This window comes from Chrysemys picta, chromosome 3 (genome assembly GCF_011386835.1).
Source record: "Chrysemys picta bellii isolate R12L10 chromosome 3, ASM1138683v2, whole genome shotgun sequence".
NCBI lineage: Eukaryota > Metazoa > Chordata > Testudines > Emydidae > Chrysemys > Chrysemys picta.
This window is the reverse complement of record NC_088793.1, coordinates 73,239,905-73,259,877: the sequence shown is the minus strand read 5'-3', so window position 1 is coordinate 73,259,877 and position 19,973 is coordinate 73,239,905. Positions and strand designations below refer to the sequence as shown.

General features: G+C 39.4%; 1 protein-coding gene across 11 annotated transcripts in view; it reads left to right on the top strand.

Moving 5' to 3' along the window:
• Window positions 1–19,973, top strand: part of EPHA7 (EPH receptor A7) — a 175,901-nt gene that overhangs the window by 7,191 nt on the left and 148,737 nt on the right. For 6 of the 11 annotated variants that reach the window (XR_010599541.1, XM_005301153.4, XM_005301151.4 and 3 more), the window contains exon 3: window positions 2,516–3,185. Coding sequence is in view for 9 of the 11 variants with exons in the window: in XM_005301153.4 (XP_005301210.1) it covers window positions 2,516–3,185 (670 nt within the window). In the remaining 2 variants the exon portion in view is untranslated. Of the gene's footprint in view, window positions 1–1,894; window positions 1,935–2,515; window positions 3,429–3,856; window positions 4,871–7,694; window positions 7,823–19,973 lie in introns of those variants that run through there. The other 5 variants (XM_065588208.1, XM_065588209.1, XM_065588210.1 and 2 more) reach the window with 3 other exon arrangements.

Below are 19,973 nucleotides of genomic sequence, written 5' to 3'. Positions count from 1 at the left end.
GTAGACAAATACAATTATGCTCCGAAGTATCTATAACATGTGCCTATCAAAGGGAGGAAGTTTGAACCCTTTCAGAGGAATGTTTGAGTAGTACAGCTATGACTACTGAAATTTTTTAGATAAACCAACAAACAAATGCATATAAACTATCCTTATGATCTTCCCCGTGGTTTTAGAAAGATGGGGAAGGTGTGACGATGGGTGTTAGCATAAGAGATGATCTCTGCTGGATTTTTTTTTCCATCCAAAGGAGTAATCTGAGCACCTCCAAGATTAATTACATTAATTAACAAGCATGGAATCTCTGGCTCTTCTTCTGGTTTGTGTTACCCTACCCAATGCAGATTTTTGTATTTTTATGATTATTTTGGAGGATTTGGGGGAGGGAAGAAAGGAATTCAGATGATCAGTGGTCTGTATTCTGCTCTTTGAATACGCTAGGGTAACTCATTTGACTTCAAAGATGTTACACTATTGTAACTTTGGAATATCTGAGAGCAGGATCTCGATCATGATGGGAAAACTGCTTACATGAGATAAAATATAACATACTCAAAATGAAACTGAGAATGAGAGCAGCAGAGTGAAACTCTTAGAGTGAACTTAGGCTCTGAGCCCTTTTTGTGAACTGTTTTTTGAACTGCAGTAATGCCAAAAGCCCTGCTCCATGGTCATGTTTGTTTGTTGTTGTTGTTGTTTTTTTGCTAACCTTATCAATACTAGTCCATATAGGAGAAAAAAAAATCTGGTAGTTAAAATCTACTAAATGTATAATGAAGATAAGCTTTCTTCTTTTCTAAAGTGTATTAGGTTTTAAAATGTAATCATTTGTTAACTATAGAAACATTTCATAATATTTTACTGTAAGCTAATACCAGATGTGTGGTACCATATATACCATACCTATAGTAACTGAAATACTTTGAAATGCATTTTGATATGTTCAGCTTCTGCACATTTCAACACTTACAGCCATAATATATTTTGTGGTTAAAAACTTCCAGCATCAGTTCATCAACATTTACTTTTCTTGGAGTAGTAGAGCAACATTAAATTATCTCATTTGCTGTCAAGTAGGCTCATGAAGTATTGCATGCTGCATGACTTTTGGTCTGGGAAACCAGTGTCCGTTAGTGTTTGCCTTTCTTGCCTGATTATCAATAACAGCACATTCTACAGGTGTTCAATCCTGGCAGGTGCTCTGTGCTCTAGCCAATCCAATAAAGCACATGCTTAATGTTAAGCACATGAGTAGTTCCACTGATGTTAAGCATGTGGTTAAGTGCTTTGTTGAAATGGGCACTTGGAGGGATTGAGCTCTAGTTGGCTGTGTTATTAGACACCATTTAACTAATTGAACTCTTTAAATGATTCCCATTTTATTTAAGTTGTAATTTCTGCTATGAATTGAGCACTGCAATACATTTATAAAAAGTGTAAGGGCCAGATTCTGCTTTTAGTTATACCTGGGTAAATCTGGAATAAGGGTCTAACCTTAGCTCAACTGATGTCAGTGGGAGTTTTGATTTTGACTTCAATAGGTCTGAGATTTGTTTCCAACTTTGTAAAAACAGTGGAATTATTGTGCATTTACCATTTTAGCACCTAGATACCACGGTGCCTGAGAAATGAAAAAAGAAGGAAAGCAGGCCCTGACCTTATTCAAATGATTAGCCCCTACTCAAGTGTGTAACCCCATTGACTTCAAATGAAATCCCATTGTAGTGAGGTAAGATTGTTTCACCACTGGTCAGTGAGCCTATTTGTATGAGTAGGGGTTTGCAGGATCAGGTTTGTAGCTTGTAAATGGGAGCGGAAAATAGTCCTAAATGCATAAAGTGATAAAACAGCTGGAAATGTCATCTTCATGACTTCTTTTTTTCTTCATTTTCAGTTTGTTTTCCCTACAAAATGTGATGATGATCACAATAATGGTAATAAATTAAAGTGTAATAATAATTTCAAACGCAGATTACAGTTACTAGTAAAGAATCAGGGCTCATTACTTGTGCACCAAAAAGTGTCACTGAGGTTTAGATGTGCAAGGATTGCAAGATTAAGGGCTCTCAGTTTCTGAGACTTCTTTGTTGGTTGTAGATTTGTTTCTAGCAGCACATCATTGATCACCTTCTTCATTCCTGGCTTACCTAAAGTTATGATTGATGTAAGAAAATGTAGGACTGAACCCCAACTATAAGCTGTATTTGAATATCTTGTACAGTACTTTCTAGAACTTGTAATTAATGTAACTGTAAACTGTTGTAATATGAATTATATATTTTGAAGGTTATTCACATGTTAAAATACATGAAACACAAACTAGAACGCCATTACAATTTGTGATTTTCTTACACAAAACATTAGCATTTTAATAATACTCCACTATTTTTTATGAGGCTTCACTGTTTACAAAGGAGGAAGACCAGACCTGTGTCAGAGTATTTTTATATATGTACTGATTTAGTACAGCAGTAAAATGCTGTCTTGTATTAATAACTGTTTGTTGTTGTTTTAGTGGGAAGAAATTAGTGGACTGGATGAAAATTACACTCCTATACGAACATATCAGGTATGCCAGGTCATGGAACCTAACCAAAATAACTGGCTTCGGACTAACTGGATTGCAAAAGGCAATGCACAAAGGATTTTTGTAGAACTGAAATTCACTCTGAGGGATTGTAACAGTCTTCCTGGAGTACTGGGGACATGTAAAGAAACTTTTAACTTATATTATTATGAAACAGACTACGACACTGGCCGGAATATCCGAGAAAATCAGTATGTAAAAATAGACACCATTGCAGCAGATGAAAGTTTTACCCAAGGTGACCTTGGAGAGAGAAAAATGAAACTTAACACAGAGGTGAGAGAGATTGGACCTTTGTCCAAGAAAGGATTTTATCTTGCATTTCAAGATGTAGGTGCCTGCATTGCTTTGGTTTCTGTCAAAGTCTACTACAAGAAATGCTGGTCTATTATTGAGAACTTAGCTATTTTTCCAGATACAGTGACTGGCTCAGAGTTTTCCTCTCTAGTTGAGGTACGAGGAACTTGTGTCAGCAGCGCAGAAGAGGAGGCTGATAACTCTCCTAGGATGCATTGTAGTGCAGAAGGAGAATGGTTAGTGCCTATTGGAAAGTGTATCTGCAAAGCTGGGTACCAGCAAAAAGGAGACACTTGTGAACGTGAGTAAACCTACACTTTTAATAATATCCTACAATAGCAGTTGGGTTCTACAGTCACATTTCTATTGTCTTTGCATCAAAATATGTTATTAGGCCCATACTAATACTATGAGCATTTGAATCCATACACTTCACATTGGCTAATTTAAAACAATCAGCTCTTTCAGGAATGGAAGTCAGCAGTTGCATATTGCATTTCAAATATAAAACAGGCAATTCAGAGCACAGTTTAATGTAAATACAGTTGCAGAAATTACAGTTCACACAGAAATAAGGTCAGGATGACATTCCGTGTAGTTCTTTGTAATGCTACTGAGCAGATTGTGTGTTGCTAAGAAGACCTTATTAACGTTCTTGCATGTGAGCATTATATAAACCAAGGATCGGCAACCTTTGGCATGCGGCGCGCCAGTTTGTTTACCTGCCGCGTCTGCAGGTTCAGCTGATCGCAGCTCCCACTGGCCGCGGTTCGCCGCTCCAAGCCAATGGGGGTTGCGGGAAGCCGCGCGGGCCGAGGGATGTGCTGGCCGCCACTTCCTGCAGCCTCCATTGGCCTGGAACGGCGAACCGTGGCCAGTGAGAGCCGCGAGTGGCCGAACCTGCGGACGTGACAAGTAAACAAACTGGCCCGGCCCGCCAGGGTGCTTATTCTGGTGGGCCGTGTGCCAAAGGTTGCCGATCCCTGATATAAACTATTTGCTGTTGGTCCATATGTTTTGTGACAGAAAATTATAAGGAAAATAAAACTCAGGATATATGGAATTTGTGCTAAAGTATAGTGCATACTCCAAATGACAACTGAGCTACAGAGTTTTGAATCTGCATTTCATTCTCACTCCTGTGATAATGCAGTAGATTTATTTATTTTAAATCTGTTTCTTTCAAACAGAATATATCAAAATATTGAGTGGCAGAATTTCAGTCAATATTTTTCTACATAAAATTAATTCAGCTAGAATCTTAAAAATAAAACTTTTCGGTTATTTATGGATTACATTGGGTCTAGTTAAATTATCAGCAAATCCAAGACTGTGGAGAGCTTTTTATTTTGTATTTTCAGCATGTAGTTCATCTGGTAGTGTTAGGTTATTGGAAAGCAGTTACACTTCAGAGTAACACACAGGATTAACATTTTCACCCTGGCTAGTGAATAAAAATCTCAAAGTAGTTTGTTTTTTGAAAACAATCTTTTTAGGTCTTGATTCTGTCACCCGTATTCATATACTTACTCTGCAATTAGTGTCCCCACTGACTTAAATGGGGCTACTTGGGTACAAAGGCAATTCTGAACATAAGTGTGACACAATCAGGCTGTTTTGTTTACAGTGAAGGTTCTAGGATACTAGGTACTTTGTATAGTGAGTAATGGTTCCAAATATATTTAACACAGAAACTGATATCCGTCAGACTTTTCTTGTAGCATATGATAGAAACATACTTTTCTGTTTGTAGTGCTGCAGAAATAAATGATATTAAAATAAATGTGAAAGTGAGAAAACACTAAAAAGTAAAACCATTACAGGCATTGAAGAATCAAGGGAGTGACATGTACCTGATTTATTTTGGGGTTTGTCTAAGATTAAACCCTTCAGTCAATGAGTCTAATGAGAGTTTTGCCTGTGCAAGGATTGGAAAAGGACTGCAGGATTTAGCTCATACTGAAAGAAAGAAAGAAAGAAAGAAAGCTGTGTCTCATCCTGAATCCTTAGTCCTCAGGAAACTCACATGATTGCCTTCAGCAGGGGTTACAATGGAAGATTTGGTACATAGTTGGAGTGTGTGGAGTTGATCTGGGATCTTTCCAACACTCTTTCAGCATTGTGGGGGAAAGGGCCGAGTTTGTAGCATGTGGAGGGTGATCTCATTAACAGTTATAATGTGAAAAACTGCTTACACACATCAGTTCAATACGGTGTGTCTAGGTTCTGTTAAAAGTATTAAAATCATTCTGCCCCGTCAAAGCACGTTCTGAAACTTTCAAAGGTATTCTCTAGCGACACTGACTTATTTTTTTTAAAGCATCTTAGTTAACTCTCAGTTGATGATGTGAATCATGGATAGGCCTATAATTATAATACTAATTTTCTTTGACTTTCAGTAAAGGAGAGAAAGTGCCCAGCCAAAGGGAAAGCAGGGGTAATGGGGGAGGGGGAAGGGAATCAGTGTTTGGTAATTGGAATTCAAGGAAATTGTTTAGTAAATAGGCTTCTTAATTTCTAACCACAGCAATGTTGACAAAGGAATTAAATGATAACGTGTACTTGAGTTCATTTGCAAGAACATTGCCCATTTTTGGCCTGCTTCCAGAGCAATTGCTAAGAGAATACGCAACTCTGGAAGCAGTCCAGAGGCACATTGATAGGATTTCTCCTCTTTTCTTTCAGTGATCTTGTTAAGAGTTTGAAAACAAATTCTAGCTCCATATTGAGGCAAGTTAATATACTGAGGCGAGAGAGAGGGTGGGAGGCAGCCACTCGCTGAATGAATGATGTTACCAGCTTGAAGTCAAAATGATCTGGGTGACTCTGTGGCTCTATAGTAGTTGCAGTCTGTGATACTTGTTAGGATTCTCTGCACTTGAAGGTGTTATTAAGTATGATCAACTATATAGTGACTGATAATGCAGCTGACATACTGATACAGTCACTGTTTTTGTGACAGATATTGAAAGAAACTTATCAGAACGTTGACACTAATGCAAGTGGCTATCTGTTACTGTCAAGCTTTATAACAGATCAAGCAGAAGCAAGTTGGTGCATGCTTCCTTAATCCAAAGCTTTTGTGGTCCTTCTTAAGAGCTCAATGCTGCAAAAACTCAGTGCCAGGCATTCTGCATTGACTTCATGCTAGTAAGCACTGGACATAAGACCCTGTCTTGATGGGCGAAAAGGATATGTTTTTTTCTTCAATCATGGTAGCTCAATGGAGTTAATTTAACACCATTGAAAACCCTGCTAAGATACAGGCTAACATGTCTGAAGATGTATTAGCTGGCTGTGTTGTAGCCAAAGGAGAATGGCTGGTGAGAGCGTAGACTACAACATAGCCATCTAATACATAGAATCATAGAATATCAGGGTTGGAAGGGACCTCAGGAGGTCATCTAGTCCAACCCCCTGCTCAAAGCAGGACCAATTCCCAACTAAATCATCCCAGCCAGGGCTTTGTCAAGCCTGACCTTAAAAACCTCTAAGGAAGGAGATTCCACCACCTTCCTAGGTAACCCATTCCAGTGCTTCACCACCCTCCTAGTGAAAAAGTTTTTCCTAATATCCAACCTAAATCTCCCCAACTGCAACTTGAGACCATTACTCCTTGTTCTGTCATCAGGTACCACTGAGAACAGTCTAGATCCATCCTCTTTGGAACCCCCTTTCAGGTAGTTGAAAGCAGCTATCAAATCCCCCCTCATTCTTCTCTTCTGCAGACTAAACAATCCCAGTTCCCTCAGCCTCTCCTCATAAGTCATGTGCTCCAGCCCCCTAATTATTTTTGTTGCCCTCCGCTGGACTCTTTCCAATTTTTCCACATCCTTCTTGTAGTGTGGGGCCCAAAACTGTACACAGTACTCCAGATGAGGCCTCACCAATGTCGAATAGAGGGGAACGATCACGTCCCTCGATCTGCTGGCATCTTCAGATGTGTTAGCCAGCATCCTAACAGAGCTTTTCGATTGTGTTATGCTAACTTATTTGAGCTACACTAGTTGAAAAAGTCATCCTTTTTGTCTCTCATGAAATCCTCTATGAGTAAGTATTTGCAGGACCTTAAGAAATAACGTTTATCTTTTATTTTTAATTTAGACAAATTTCACTCCCAATATGTTGGCAGAGGATATCTGTGTCAGGTAAACAAATACTCTGCAAATAGTAGTAAATGATACTGCTTATCAAAGATTAAATACTGAACTTTGCCACTAGTTTTCCCCTTGTGTTCTATCTCCAGCACCAAATCTTTGAACGTGTATCCATATGTAAATATCCTTATTTTGGTTGTACATTGAATTATTCACATTATAAATTTGCATTCCAGTAGCATCTAGATGCCTAAACCAAGTTAGGGCTACATTTTGCTAGGTACTGCACAGACGTATAATAATAACGGTCTCTGCCCCCAAAGAATTTACAGTCCTAGTTTAAAGCAAGCCATAACAAGTAGGTGAAATGAAGTGTGTGGGGGGAGGGAGGGAAGGAGGAGGGGAGCTTATATTCTAGTGCTTGATCCTGACAGTGCTTAGGAAATGGTAAGCCCCTAAAACATACACAGACATACCATTTCTGTTACTATAAAAACTAATGGAAATGTTAGCACTCAGGAGCACTACATAGGACCCATTCCTGCAATTCGCACATAGCCTATGACCTGTGCAGTGGGAATTTCACCTATTTTGCCTATGCAAGGATCACATTTGGGATAATATTTGAATGACTGTGGTTTGGGGGGAAGGAGGGAAATTCTTTGTAAAGTTCTAGTATAATCCACTTTCCATATGTTTCACATTATTTAAAGAGAAACTATACCCATTCGCTCCTGAGCAGCAGTATGATATTTCAGAAGGTAGGAAGCACCTCTCAACATGAATGAACTGAAAAAATATATACGAAAATTAATTTGGCACCACGTCTGAAAATTTGGATTTCTGGAGTAAGCCAAACAGGTACAGTTTACTCTTAACTGTTTTGTAATACTATGTGCATTAGAAGAACACAACAGAATAAAATTTGCTTATCCAAAAAATGGGAGAGGGCTACAACTAGTTGTGGAATGCATATCACTGAAGTGAAGAATACATGCTTGATTTTTGAGCTGCATTGTATACTGGATGCAGCAACTTGCAACAAGCTACGAACTGCTACAGGAACTACTGATTTCTTTTGGGACATAAACTTTTGGTGCTGTAAATGTGACTTGACAGAGAGGTCCAGCCTACGAGATATATTATATATGACACGTTTGTGATATGGCATTTTTAGTTACATTTTCAGGCATATTCCACTTCTGAATAATTTTTCTGATCAGTCTGAGTTAACACTGAGCTAATGTCCTAACTTACTATTAGGAGGGATTGTACTGCTGGTGGAGTCTGTTTCTGAGACTTAAAGATTGGCCATTAAAGATCTCATGGCACTTCTAATAAGAGTGGGTTGTATGAACTGTAAATCAATGTAGAATTTGGCCCAGGGTGTCTATCTCAAGAGTTGTGGCTAACCTGTAGTTTGGGGTAATTATCTCCTGTCTATCTAAATTCCATGCTGTTTCAGTTTTCCCTGCTCCTCTTCCTTTGCACTGCTGAGAAGGCTCATACAGAGCCAAAATCACCTTCAAGTCCCTTGCTGGAGTAGAGCCAGTAAGGTTGGATCCCGTCTCCCTCCCAGTACTCCCAGGCACAGAGCTGTATTAGGTGGGGCATTTCAGGGTGGGGAGGAGGTGTGCTTGGAACACAATGCACTAGCTGTCCTCACCTGTCTGTGGTGTGATTTCAAGCAAGTTGTAGCTAAGGCAGAGCACAGGCAATTTGTAACTGGCTCTCTGATGGCTTCTCTCCTTTCTGCACTGAGCAAAAGCTGGATGCAGCAGACTGCCCCGTATTCATTTTCCTTTTCTAAAGTGTTCTGTAATGTTTCTGTGCACTGTTAAACAGTTGTTGGTTTGGTCCCCAGATGTGACTCTATTTCAGTGGGGGATGCTTCTGTGTATATCAGTTTGTGAAGAATTTAGGCAGGGTTTAAAAAATGTGGCTGATACCTACTTGCTGGAGGATGAGAAACGTAAATACAGGGCTCTGACCCCCTGCCATCCCCAGCTGTTCAGAGGGGAGGTGGGATTTCCATAGGCTTTCCTGAAGATGCTGCTTAGGGACACCCTGGTTTTTATATTGGTCTTTGGCTAGAAAGTGACTCTAAATTTGAAGCTCCATCCCCTTTCAGTTGCTAGAAAGTAAAAGGATACTGGTTTGTTTTTCTTTCCCAGAGTGTTCTAGCTGCCATTCATGAAGTGGCTGGGTGGAAGAGTGTTTTTCTGCCCTCTATCTCTCCCTCAGCATCCTAGCTGTTATGGAGACAAGGGGTTTTTACTACTCTGCTACATCCTTCTGGTCTAACTGTAGGTGGAATGGGTCTTCAGTACTGTCCTGCTCCTCTAGTCTTTTGGGTGCATTGTGTAGAGAAGGGAAGGGGGAAGAAGTTTATTCTACTTTACTACTTCTCCAGCCTTGTCCCCCTTCTCCTTCAACCCCCTGCAGAACTCCATGCTTTCCTAAGTTAAAGGAGGGAGAGGGAGTCTTGCTTGTGGTCACTGGGTGATAGGTCCCCAACACCACCACCCTTTCAGTCACTCAAGTACTTGCATGTGGGATATCCCAGGCTTGTTAAGCTGCAAGGCATAGACAGGAGGTTCCCTTGAAGCATTTCCCGATGGTATCCTGCCCCTGAAACTGGCTACTCATAGAAATCCCAAACCCTCAGAATCAATGTAGCCGATTTTACCAGTTTTACCTTCAACTACTGATCCTGCATAACACACAACACTTGCAATGAAACAAAAGTAGGTTTATTAAAGAATAGAGATTCCATTAGAAATGAGCGAGTGATGTGAACAAATGGTTACAGTACAAAACAAAATAATAAAACGCAGACTAGGGCCTACACCTATGAATAGTTCTTTCCTGTCTCATAGGAACAGGGGAAAATAGTAGGTTTTTTTCCCCCAAAGTTCAGTCTGTTGCATAGCTCACTGGCTTCACAGGAACCAGGATCCAGCTTTTCACAAAAAATACCTCAGCACAACAAAGAATCTGATCAGTGAATAGATTCGGAGTGCCTCTCCTCGCTGTGTTATACTGAAACAGTCTTTTGTCTCTATTCATAAGCAGGGCGATCCCCTGTCTGTTATAATGTTTCTTTTTTTTTGTTTCCAAGTGGTTTCGATTGTTGGCAGGGGGATTCTGGTGGTTTTCTATTGACTGTTCTGTGGTGGGGCAGTGGTAGACAACATTACGTCACTGGCTAACCAGGAAGGGAGGCAACTCCCTCCTGCCTGAATAGGCCATCACCAAAAAAAATTACTCCATGGGGACTCCTTTTAACTTTGAGACCTTAGGGCCATAAACTACAATATAGTTACATTATTCCTTCAATATTACCCCTACATGCATTATGCCATGATTATGGACAAGCTTTCAACACAGACCTTACATGTTACCCTTTATGGACAATTATCCTGTGAGCAATGTATTTGATGTAGTGAGTTTGTCATATCTGAGATTAGAGTTGTTTGCAAAGAACGGGGGATCCTTTGTCACGGAACCGGTGGCAGAGAAGCCTTCTCTGAGTAATCAAAATCAGGTATAAATCGAGATTTGTGTTTAGTTGTTGATCAAATGCTGGGTATGTGTTTAAGCCGTGAGGATCTCCAAAGTACTCCCATTGCTGTACAGCTCTGAGATCTGCACACTTGGGATACATACTTGTGCTGGTTTCTTGAGCCTTTTCCTGCACTGTTTCTCCTAGGTCCTCCTTCCTTCTCTAATTGAAAAAGTAGCCACATGCTCCCTCATTGCAGCCCTTTCTGGTGCCAGCTTCCTGGCTTTTTACTAGCCCTATCTGTTCCTTCTCAGCTGAGCTCCTTCATAAATCAGGGGTTACTTAGGCTACCTGAGGAGAATCAGGTGTGGCCTATCTGCTTAATTGGCCTTTGTCAGTTTCATTAACCCTTTCCAGGCTAGTGTGGAGTGAATACCCCATCACAGATGCCTAGAAAAATGAGAGTTAAATGTGAGGATTTCCCAGGGTAAAGAATTTTATCTTAAGAGTGAGCAATTATAAACCTGATGCTCACCTGGTATGAATTATAAAATTTAGAATTCTGATTCACTGGATAAAATGATTTCCATTTTCACTTTTTACATTTGTTTAGAGGGATCAAGGAGTGAGCTGGGGTGAGGGAGACAGGGTGTGTGTGGCAGTAATGGGGCTAGAAGGAGTTGCAAGCCAGGAGGAACTAAGGAAGCAGCAGAGAGGCTACAAAAGAGTGGGGGAGCAGATAGTAGTTGTTTTTGTGTTTTCTCAGGAGGGATGGGAGAGCATGTGTGTGTATATATAAGACCTCTGTCACTTTGGAATCTAAGTGCTGATAAACGTGTAAATGTGTTTGGGTAAATTATTTTTGAAATAAATATGGGACAGTGGGGGAGTAATAGGGATTTATTGAAACAAAAAAGAAAAGAGGCAGGAGGTGGCATTTGTTGAAAAAGTGAGTCCATACCTGCCATATGTGGCAAAGGAGTTGAAGGCAACAGAAGTTCCATGCACAAAGTTTTTGCGTGATTGGGCTAGTATTTTAAGAGTTTTGTTGTATTTCAGAGCTTCAACAGTGTATGACAGGAAATCATGTTTTCACTTTGTCCCAGCTGTCAGTTCATCAGTATTGATTAGCTCAGGCATTCTAAGAATACCTGGCTCTTACTACCTGAGAAATCATGGAAGTTGTTCTTTCTTTGATCTTTATCTGGGCCTGCAGTTGCTATTGTTTTATTACCACTGAAGATTGTTAGAGTAAAAAATCAGTCATTGCTCCCTCACTCTAGGCATTAATAATACATTATTTAAATGTTTTCCCTCCATTCTGCAAGCCCTGGACTACAGTGGTAGTCTGGTTGATTTAAAATGCTACGATGTTCATAGAATGTGAATGTATATTCACTTAACCTGAAATAATATGAATTAAACTATTAGAAACTACCGTTTCTGCAAAAGGCAAACTGGAATTTTCTAAGTGGGTTCACTTACTGAAATATTTCAGTAGCTCTTTATAAACTGAATAATTTTGTTTTACATTTTATTCTTCTGTAAATATTAGAACTCATGCTTTTTAAATATACTTTGTTATTCAGAACTAAATTTTTGTTGAGATCAGAACAGAACTAAGAAGAAAACCTGGATTTAAAAAAAAAAAATCTAATGTTGGTTCAAGGGTTCATAATAAATGTGAGAGACCCCATCACTCATGTGATTCGAAAAACTTCATATTTGCCATTGTAAGTCTTCACTAAAATGTGGTGTTGTGATCAGCTTTTTCATGAAGCCTAAGAAACAATGGCCAGCTCCTATTTAATTCAGCGTTACCTGTCATTTAATTCCCTTGCTGTTTGCAAGACTTTCCTTACCAGACAATGAGTGAACTACCCAACTTCTCCTTTGGCCTTGAGCTGGTGTAGTGAAGGTGGAAACAACATGATTAATAGATTCTGTGGCCAGAAGGAACTACTGTGTGACTAGCAACAGAGGGTCCTGTGACGCCTTTAAGACTAACAGAAGTATTGGGAGCATAAGCTTTCGTGGGTAAGAACCTCACTTCTTCAGATGCAAGTAATGGAAATTTCCAGAGGCAGGTATAAATCAGTATGGAGATAACGAGGTTAGTTCAATCAGGGAGGGTGATCTGGCATCGAGGTTTGTTGCATGGGTAACAACTTGTCAGCACAATTTGTTGCTGAGCTCTGTGACTTTATCCTCACGCACAGTTATTTCAAATTTGGTGACAATATATACCTCCAGACCAGTGGCACCAAATCAGCCACAACACCACCGGCTCATTCACCTGCACGTCCACCAATGTTATATATGCCATCATGTGCCAGCAATGCCCCTCTGCTATGTACATTGGCCAGACTGGACAGTCACTACGCAAGAGGATAAATGGACACAAGTCAGATATCAGGAATGGCAATCTACAAAAACCTGTAGGAGAACACTTCAACCTCCCTGGCCACACAATAGCAGATGTAAAGGTAGCCATCTTACAGCAAAAAAACTTCAGGATCAGACTCCAAAGAGAAACTGCTGAGCTCCAGTTCATTTGCAAATTTGACACCATCAGATCAGGATTAAACAAAGACTGTGAATGGCTATCCAATTACAGAAGCAGTTTCTCCTCCCTTGGTGTTCACACCTCAACTGCTAGCAGAACACCTCACCCTCCCTGATTGAACTAACCTCGTTATCTCCATACTGATTTATACTTGCCTCTGGAAATTTCCATTACTTGCATCTGAAGAAGTGAGGGTCTTACCCATGAAAGCATGTGCTCCCAATACTTCTGTTAGTCTTAAAGGTGCCACAGGACCCTCTGTTGCTTTTTACAGATTCAGACTAACACGGCTACCCCTCTGATAATGTGTGACCGTCTAGTGAGTCTGACCACCTGTATAACTCACGCCACAGAATTTCCCCAAAATAATTCCTACAGAATAGCTTTTAGAAAAAAACACCCTATCTTGATTTAAAAATTGTCAGTGATGGAGAATCCGCTATGACCCTTGGTAAATTTTTCAAATGGTTAATTACTCTCACTGTTGCAAATTTATAATTTATTACATAGAGATATTTCCAGGACTGTGTTGTTCTGAGTTTAACATACACTTAGAATTTCATTGATAATTTAACAGCTCACAAATTATTAAAGTTTAAATCTCATTCAGGAGCTTTCATTCCCTCACAATTCAAACTCCTTTAATTGTCCATAACCGTCATTGAAAGCATTTAGTCCCTACAGGCAGTAAAATGATTTTCTTAAAGTGTGTGTGTGACCCTCTCTCTCTCTCTCTGTCTCTTTCTTTCTGTTGTAGTTTATAGCAGAAAAGTGTTCTCAGAACTTTTCCTCTCAGGACCCTCCTCAGACGTGTCAAACATGGCAAAATCTGCCCAGAGCTTAAAGGGGCTCTTTTGATAGGGAAGAAGAGCATTTTTTTAAACCTTTCCAACACCAACTGCATTTGACTCTGCTTGAACCTCTGTAGTACAAAAATGTTGTCCAACACATTGAACAAATGACCAACAGTTGGGAAAATACACTCATGGCTTCTTGATGACATTATGATTCCCTCATGGAGGTAATTTATTATATCCTTTGAGCAATAATTTTCCTCATACAGTAAAAACTTCTGTCTTTGGGCCTCAGTCAAATCTCACTTCTAGTGGACTAAATCAGGAACAGCCCTACTAAAGGCAAAGAAAACTTGTGTAAAACTGGTGTAAGTCAAATCAGAATCTGACTCAATTATTTTACCTTATCAGCCCCTGTTTATTTGTGTGGGTAGCCCCATTGACTTCATTGGAACAACTTATGAGGTTAAAGTTAGGCACATGCATAAATGTTTGCCGGACTGGAGCTTAATATTGTTTTTTTTTGTCTTACATGTACTGCAGCTGTAGTAATCCTCTGCTGCTGATTCTGTTTTAGATTATAGCTTCATGTGATCCTTTTAGATAATAGCAGATCTACTGCAATAATAGCATCAGCCATCTTGAATGAACAGATAACTGTTAATTAACATTATTACCAATTTTTATAGTTTCTGGTGCTTCATATTTACTTCAAAATGTGTTATATGAGAGCCAGATTATTAATTTTTTTGTTTTTAAAAAGAATATTACTGTGCATAGCTCTTGGTGCATAAGAGTACCACAGATGGTGTGCCAAGTGTGAGTAAATGTTAGGTCAAATTTTCAAAAGTTGCTTTTTGAGATTGTGCACTCAAGTAACATTGTGTAATTTTTACTTGCACAGTTTTAGAGAGAAATTTTAAAAAGTAATCCCAAAATATTTCCAATGGAATTTTTTTGCCATATATGATACAGCTACAGTGGGCCATAATGATGATTTTTTCTTTTTGAGGACATTGGAGTTTTGGGTATATAATGCCCAATCTTACAAACTCTCTATTTAAAACAATGGAATGATGGGCCCAATCCTGGTCCATCAAAGTCAATGCCAAGTCTCCTATTGATTTCGGTGAAAGTAGTATCATGCTGAAATCGTATCCTTATTAAGTCCCTTTGACGTCAGTGGAAGTTTAGCATGTGTTTAAATGCTTTCCTGAATAGGTATGTTTTTCGGAATATGGGTAATATGGGTAGGAGAAGACATATACCCGGGAAGTAAATATTTGATGAGTCAAGAGTAACTCCACTTAAGTTATCACATATTATGTTCACACAACACATAGACCAATCTCTGTCATTCATGGCTGCACCACTTGTTATATATTCCTTTCTGATTTACTCATGAATATAAATGCCATCACAGAAACCATCCATTATTTACCTGTAAAATATCAGAAATGGTCTAGATTAAATTAATGTATTTATTTAGCATATTATGACTTGTCTTCACTATCGTGCTAAGTCAATATAAGTTACACTGCTTCAGTATATAAACTACATAACTGAAGTTGACGTAACCTATGTCGATTTACTGCAGTGTCTACACTGTTCTATGTTGATGGGAGAGCTCTCCTGTCGACATAGCTTATGCCTCTCGTTGAGTCAGATTACAGAAGTCAACGGGAGAGCGCTCAGCCATCGACTTAGCATGTCTTAACCAGACCCGCTAAATCTGTTCCGCTGCATCGATGGCAGTGGCACCAATTTAGCGCCATAGTGAAGACAAGCCCTTAACCATTACCCTTCTATCAGTAGTAGTAGATATAGATTGATAGGGTAAAATCCTGACCCCAATGACTGACATTTTTGCCATTGACTTCAGTGGGCCAGGATTTCACCTCTAGATTTTTAGGGCTAGAAGGGACTATTAAGATCTAGTCTGACCTTCTGCATAACACTTGGTCCAGTGTCCTGCATCAAGCCTATAACTTCAGGTTGAGTTAAAGTATATATCTTAGAAAGACATCCCATGATTTAAAGATTTCAAGTGATGTAATATCCCATGTCCTTAGGTAAATTTGTCCAGTGGTTAATTACCTTTACTGTTAAAAGTTTGCACTTTATTTCTAGTGTGAGTTTGTCTGGCTTTAGCTTCCAGCCATTCAATCTTGTTTTCCCTCTCTTTGCTAAAGTAAAGAGCTCTGTACTATTAGAAATGTTATCCAAATGTAGGTATTTATAGATTGTGATCAAGTCACCTCTTAACTTTCTCTTTGATAAACTATATAGTTGAGCTTTCCAGTAAGGCAGGTTTTCCAGACCTTGAATTATTCTGGTAGCTTTTTTCTGAACCCTTTCCAGCATGTTAACTGAGGCACCAGAACTGGCACAGGGTTCCAGTTATTGTCTCTCTAATGTATGACCTTTGCCATGGAAGTCAAAGCTAGCAAAGGTCTTGGCCAGATATTTAGAGGTATTTAGATGCCTAAAGATACAGAAGTCAAAGGGAGTTAGGCACCTAGCCACTTTTGAAAATCCCACTAAGTATCTGTTTTTATCTTTAGTTGCTTAAATTCATTTAAAAATCTGGCCCTAAGTGCACCTGAAGCTGATGTTTTCAATTTGGCCATATACCATCCTATTTGAACAGCTATATAATATTAACAATACTTATTCCTGACTGGATTTTCTCATTTATTTCTTAAAAGATCCCCTCTCTTCTTTGTAAGGCTCTCATGTGCTTTCTGACTTGTTTTAATGTTTCTTTCTTAATTGCTGATGAGATATTTTAGAACATGATCCATCAACCATTTAACTAAAGTTGGCTGTTAGAGCTGGTCATAGTCTTTCAAGTTTCAAAATTTCAACATTTGTTGCTGGATTTTGCCAAAGAATTGGGATTAGACAGCTTTCACATTTTATTTGTTTTGTTTTGACAAGCTATATTGGTTGTGTGTTATTATGCATCTGACCCCTGTACAGTAGAATTAAACACTTATCTTTTTTCACACTGAGCATACTGTCACTAGAAAATATTCTGAGTCTTAACATACTTATTTTCATGTTTGCTGTATATGAGCAATATATTTGTAACATACAAATGGAAAATAAAAATGAGCCTGGCTGCTCTTGGAACGAGGGGAAATTATTTGTTTGTTTTTTGTTTTTGCAAGACTTAGAAAGTGGCATTGCTATTTTAACTGGCAGCAAATTCCAACATTCCATACTGTTAGCTAATAATTAACTTGCCTGTAGAATTTTCAGCCAGACCCAACCTACAGCCTATTGGGAGACCAAAAAGTAACATACGGTATATATTTGAAATCTTAAGGAAGATAGAAAATATTGTCTTGGCTATGAACACAATATTCTATCCATGGACCATGAATATGCCTTTTCATTCCACTCACTTTTGCCTCTCGTTAGTTATATAAGGATGTTATTGGCTGAATGCAAAGGGATACTCTTTGGCCTTCCAGGGATCACGGTCTGTCAGTTGTTTCAATGTGTCAATTAAAGTGAATCTGTTTATCTTTGTGACTAGTCTAATGTGTGTAAAAAAAAAAAAAAGTCTTGTCAGTGAGATTGCTAGTGAATTATGACAAGAAATGAAGAAACTTAGAATAATAATGTTTTTCTAACATGTTTTTTGGAGTGGGAGGGGAGGAGTGACATATTTCCTTTTGATCTTTAGTATAAAGATTTCCTGTCAAAAGTACAGAGTTGCAGAGACACAGTATTGTGTGTTAGAATGGTTTAAAAATGCATATTCAGAAGTCTGAGATTTAAGCTTGTATAACACAAGCTGACACAAGGTTGCCTTGTTAGAAAATAAAAAACATTCATGTTCACAATAGTTCAAATTAAATATGAATCTTTTAACACAGACTTTTCTTTTTTTCTCTCTCCTAATACAGCATGTACATGAAAACACAATCTAAATTTTTCCTGATCAAACCACACGTTTAAAGTCCACCATTTTAAAGAGATGTATGTATATTTAAGCAATGACAAGGGTATTCATCATTCATTAACATTCAGGAGATAGCTGACTGCCAGTTGCCAGTCAAAATGGAGTCTGGGTGAATATTGACATTGATTGATGGACATGCTCTGAGAATATGCACGAACAGGCTGCTTAGGTCATTTTGAACACATAAAAACCACTGTAGCTAGGCTCCACAGACACAAAAAGACTCTTTGCTTGGGCTTTCCTTTCCTTCTAAAGCATCCCAGAGTATCCGAGTTTCACATGATTGATAAGGTAAACCTTAGTTTTCGAACAGCATTGTCATCAATTAAGGAAAGTGTCTAGTTTGATCTGGTAAATATGGGCGAATTGTATTCATGCTGCTTCTAGCTGTGAGCTGAGTGTCTGAGGGGGGAATCTGGTGCTTAATCATTCAGCTTGACACATCTGTTTTTTTTTTTTTTTTGGATGTTGTTTTATAATGTGCATTTTATATGCATACCTAAAGATGATTGGTTCTCTCCAGCGGGTGGGGGAGGGGAGCAACTAGGTAGAACACTAAAAATGCAGAGCTGGAAGAGTTCAAATGTTGATAAGGCACCACCCAGTATTTCACTGAAGCTTTCAGTCTCCCAAATAATGCAGAAATGAACTGTGGTTTTGCTTATCTAGTGAAGTAACTAAGTACTATAAAGGATTGATTGTGATGTTGCCGCAAACCCAAGGTAAAGGGCATTGCGGTGTTGTGCTTCCCCGGGAGCAGACTGTTGACCATATTGTGACTGCAGTTTGGTCCCTGGTTACTTCCGCCTTGGAAGAGGAAAAATTTTGCCCTAGACTTATATCTGACACAATGTTACTTCTCCTCCATGCTGGTTCAGCTGTGCTGGCTGGTGCAGGAGAGGACAGCGTAAACTCTGCCCACGTCTCACTGCTGCCCACCCACACATGTGCACGAGTAGGGACAATGGCCTGATAGAGGCCCTGTGCTGCAATCTGTGATATTGGTAGCCCATGTAGAGGAGTGAGGGGGCACGTTCTATCCTCTTACTCCCTTGTGCTGGTGTACGATATAAGTGACTTGAAGCTGTGGAGAGCTATATAAGCACTAAATATTATTATTTGCATTTTTCTGTATCTTAACACTTAGTAAAGTCCACCGGCAAAGTGATCATATTTAACTTGCATTATGTGACCAAGGTTAAACAGAAAGTAGGTTATTCATTAAGATGGAGCGGGGAAGGAAGGGAATCCCTTGGACTAAATCAGGGGTAGGCTACCTATGGCACACGAGCTGATTTTCAGTGGCACTCACACTGCCTGGGTCCTGGCCACAGGTCCGGGGGACTCTGCATTTTAATTTAATTTTAAATGAAGTGTCTTAAACATTTTAAAAACCTTATTTACTTTACATACAACAATAGTTTAGTTATATATTATAGACTTATAGAAAGAGACCTTCTAAAAACGTTAATATGTATTACTGGCATGTGAAACCTTAAATTAGAGTGAATAAATGAAGACTCGGCACACCACTTCTGAAAGGTTGCCAACCCCTGGACTAAATTATTCCCCATTGATTACCTGTGGGGAATAGACCCTCAATTTAAATCTCCCCTGCCTCAAGTGCTTATTGAATCATAGAGATGTACGGCTGGAAGGGACCTCAAGGGATTGTCAAGTCCAGCCTCCTGTGCTGAGGCAGGACTAGGTATACCTAGACCATCCCTGACAGGTGTTTGTCTAACCTGTTTTTGAAAACGTCTAGTGATGGGGATTCCACAACCTCCCTGGAATCCTATTCCAGAACTTAACTACCAGGGTCAGCTGATGGATCTCTCATTCCATTGAGGGGTCAGGCCTGTCCAAATGAAGACCCTATGTCTCCACCTCTGCTTTGGGTCACCCCCGAGCTAGGGAAGATTCTGCATTGCTGGGCCCCCTTGCCCACTGATATCCCTTTTTGGGGTTTCTGTAGCATGGAGGGGCAATCCAGTGGAAGTTTCCATAACTTCAGGCTTGGATGAGGGAACAAATCTCCCTCTCCCTGGTCTGTTTCCTCTCTTCCCGCTCCAGCTAGGTGGAGGTAAACCCCTTCGAGCTTTCCTCATGGCTGGGTGGAGTTTACTGCAGAGGCACTTCTGCCTCCTTCCATGG